A 3,989-nucleotide genomic window follows, 5' to 3' on the forward strand; every position below is an offset into this window, starting at 1 on the left:
TTTTTTTTGAAAAAATATATATTCTGTAGAAAAGTTATAAATTTTAATATAGTTAGCTATTAAAAAGGAATAATACTAATTAATGATCTTTGTAGGTTTACCATATTACCCTTATAGTAACATTAAATACTTATATTAAATTAAGTAAAATTAAGGATTCTTATTGGTTGAAAATTCATCTTTTTTCTTCTTACAAAAAATTTTCTTCTCATTTGAACCCTCCACTATATATATATATATAAGATATTACTTTATAATCATATTTAATTTGCTTACTCTTTAGAGTGGATTGCCCGGATGGTCCTGGTCCCTATGGTTTCACGTTTTTTCACATTTAGCCCCCATCTTTCGAAAATAGCAAGTATGCTCCCTATGATTTGTTATTTTGTTACTCGGATAATCACCTGAGTAGATGTCAGTTAGTTTCAAAATAACAGATATGCTCCTTATGGTTTGTCATTTTGTTACTCGGATAATCCCCTGAGTAAATGTCAGTGGACTATCCGAGTAGCAAAATGACAAACCATATATAGCATACCTGCTATTTCCAAAAGTTGGAGACTAAACATGAAAAAACATAAACCATAAGGACCATCCGGACAATTAATTCTACTATTATAAAATTTTAAAAAATTAAAAACTTTAATAATGTATGATAAACACATAATTCTGAAAAAAAAAAAAAAAAACTCAAAACTCATCCTTAAAGTTTTTAAATACTTTGATATTTATTTTATATTAGCAGTTTTTATCACCAATTTCATTTAAGTTAATATATGATATAACTATTCAGTTACTTTTACCAACTTTAATGTTTCAATGACTAGAAGAGGCGAAAAATAAAGACTTATTTTGTAATATTTGAATGTAACTATTGATACGCTTACTCTTCCTTAACCAAGCTTGATCTAAACCTTTGCTAAAAGGTATCCAGCTAGGTTTCTGGCTTTTATAGTTTTATGTTTGCATTATATACAACGGATTACACTTCCGTCCAGAGCCACAACCAACCAAGCAATCAATGGATAAGTAGATGTTATAACTTAAACCCACATCTTCGAAATCAAGCAAGAAAAACAAACACATGTATATGGAGCAAAATATGAGCCAGCCTTACATATGGAAAAAGTTCAGCTCAAATATAGAGAAAGTTAAGACAAGAGAGAGAGAAGATAAAAGAGTAATAATTTATTGTTGTGGGGGTGGGAGTGGGGGTGAGGGGGCAGGGTACTTGAGGGCATTAAGACGGATCTTACGGAGGGCAGCTTGACCCAAGTCGACGCCGCAGATGTCAGAGAGGCGAACAAGATAGAGCAAGACGTCAGAGAGCTCCTCACCCAAGTGCACTTTCTCCTCTTCTTTCCAGTCTCCAAGTCCTTTCGCCACTTCTCCCTTCCATTGAAATATCTCTGACAATTCCCCTACTTCTCCCACCTATCATTTCATTTCATCTCATTATCCACATCTTTTTCTTTAATTACAAAATAAAAAAATTAAAAAAAACATTATTAGGTTTTAAAAAAAGGTAATTAATCTTTTCATTAAATTTGCTAATTTTTCAACTTCAAAACAATTTGAAAAGAAAAGATGGAATGATAGAGGGACACTTAATAAAAATAATAAAGTGTTTTGAAAGTAAGTGACGACTAAGATAAAACAGTCATTATGAATTATTACTAATTAATGAAAAAAAGTCAAAAGTTACCAATTCACCTAGAATAAAACGTAAAAAAAAATATATCGAATAGTAACCAAGTCTCACGACTCGAATAATAACCATGTTTTATAAATGTTTTAATCAAATCGCGCGCTTTATTAAATTGCAAAAAAAAAGTTACACGAAATAAAAGTTTATAAATCTGGAAATTTTGTCATAGTAATTAACTAGATCATTCTAAAATGTAATATTCAAACTCTATTTATGTCTACCTAAAGTATGAACAACTAATAACATTTAAAATTTAAAAAAAATAATATAAACTAGATGCCAGTACCCCAACTTGAAATTAAAAATTTCCTTGAGTTATTGATGGAAAACGAAATCTTGATTTGAAAACTCATATATTTATTCATTGTGGAGAATCATAAACGACACAAAGCATATCATATATCTAGTTTTTTCTTCTTTTTTTTTTTTATATAAACTCATAGTAGTCATTCATTGTGGAGAATCATAAAGTATATAATACATCTAGTTGTTTTTTTTTTCTTTAATAAAAAATCTGCTAATCTCCAGGAGATCCAGATAATCATGCCTCGATGAAACAATCTCGCCGGAAAAGCAAATAAAATTATAAAAAGAAAGAGAGATAGAGAAGAGTGAATTACCAGAGCCAAAAGCAGGTTTCTAGGGCTATGAAACTGCTCCCAGTCTCGTTCTTGAGCGAAATCACGCATCTTCTGCTTCAGTTGTTTCAGCGTTACGGTCTCTTCGTCTGAAACACTCATCTCTAGCCGGATGATTAGCAGTAGGATATGGATGTATAAAACCCCTCTCTGTGTATATATATTATATGCACGTGTTCATGCTGTTTGGATTATATATAGAAAAACTTTATTATATCTGATTTGATTGATAAGATTTCCTTGATATGGTATGATTTTTTCCCTTTTTAATTTCAACGTATATTAATTATATATTAATTATATTATTATTATTATTATTATTATTATTATTATTATTATTATTATATTATAGGTTAGAACCCCATGTATTATATGAGTTAAAAGGACTAAACTTACAACAAAATACCTAGTAAAGGACACCGCCTGTCAACATTCGTTAAAAACTACACTGCCTGAAAAGTGGTATAAAAATAAAGGATAAAACTTGTAATTTTTCCAAAAATATATATAGTTAATAATGAAGATTAAAATATGATAAAACGATTTTTATGATAAGATATTATTGTTTTTTTAAATTTAATAATAGAATTTGAAAGAAAATGAAATAAGAGAGGAAATAAATCTTCGATTCACTAAATTATAACATATGTAGTTTGGTAGACCATTTATAAGAACACATTTATTACACATCATGATAGCGCTATTTTAATAAAATTATGAAATTTGTAAAGTAATCAAATGAATTCAGTTAGGAAATATATAAATAATATTTGAACCTAAAGAATACGTAAAATAAATAAAAAAGAAAAACTTATCTATAATTATGACTTATTGGTTATCAGTTAGAAATTAAACATTTTTTTTTTCTTTTGAGAATTTCATCAATATTGAAACTTGGTTCAAATCTCAATGAGCTTTTAGTATTAATCCAATCCTCATCATATGTTGTCTTTACTATAAAAAAGAATGAATTAAACAAAAGGAAAGGAAAGAAATTAGAATCATCCATCCCACAACTGCAAAGCTTTTATGGGATGGATGATTCTAATTTCTTTCCTTTCCTTTTGTTTGGCTTTATAGGTTAGTGGCATTCTAGGTTGGGATAAGACTTTAAGCCTAGTAGGTTTTGGGTTCGATTCTCACAAGAGGGGTTTTTCCATATTTATTGGGTTTCCTCCTGAATTGGTGTATAGGCATTATGCTTAGTGGAGATGGATATGATCGGGTGATTTCGCTAGTGGCACGATAATACTCCAGTGATCAGTCAATGATCTAAATTTGCCGTTAAAAAAAAATAATCATCCATCAAATAACATCACTTAGATAGTTAAAAGGTAATCGGATTCATCCCACCACTCGTCAATTAAAACCCTTATACTAAAATTGAGCAGATAATTCAAAACCCAACACCCATTTTAAATAAAATTTGAATGGAAAGATTTAAAAATTTTTATGGATTAAGGTATCTTTAATAAAAGATATTATCTATTTTGTGGAAAAAGAATTACTTATTTAAAAAAAAGATTATAAGTAATTTAAGGATATTAACGATATTAGAGCAATAAAAGGGCGGGAAAACAATTCTGAGGATGCATAGTAATATGATACGTGACCAATATAGATTTACTTTGTTATATATAGTA

The 3,989-nt window shown here is 28.9% G+C and overlaps 1 protein-coding gene across 1 annotated transcript; it reads right to left on the bottom strand.

Annotated features, from left to right (window-relative positions):
• Positions 1-1,022: 1,022 nt before the first annotated feature.
• LOC110867777 (dCTP pyrophosphatase 1) lies at positions 1,023-2,564 on the bottom strand. Its single transcript, XM_022116780.2, has 2 exons — positions 2,329-2,564; positions 1,023-1,434 (listed from the first exon to the last, which is right to left on the bottom strand). The coding sequence occupies exons 1-2, from the start codon at positions 2,446-2,448 to the stop codon at positions 1,189-1,191; spliced, it is 366 nt and encodes a 121-aa protein (XP_021972472.1). The 5' UTR covers positions 2,449-2,564; the 3' UTR covers positions 1,023-1,188.
• Between the last annotated feature and the right edge of the window lie 1,425 nt (positions 2,565-3,989).

Source organism: Helianthus annuus, chromosome 7 (genome assembly GCF_002127325.2).
Source record: "Helianthus annuus cultivar XRQ/B chromosome 7, HanXRQr2.0-SUNRISE, whole genome shotgun sequence".
In the NCBI taxonomy this organism is placed as follows: Eukaryota; Viridiplantae; Streptophyta; class Magnoliopsida; order Asterales; family Asteraceae; genus Helianthus; species Helianthus annuus.

What these genes read in the sequence shown, in the direction of transcription:
- LOC110867777 (XM_022116780.2), bottom strand. Translation starts at nt 2,448, where the DNA reads ATGAGTGTTTCAGACGAAGAGACCGTAACGCTGAAACAACTGAAGCAG. An exon ending in GAAACCTGCTTTTGGCTCTG is followed by an intron (nt 1,435 to 2,328) that starts GTAATTCACTCT and finishes ATGAAATGATAG; the next exon opens with GTGGGAGAAGTAGGGGAATT.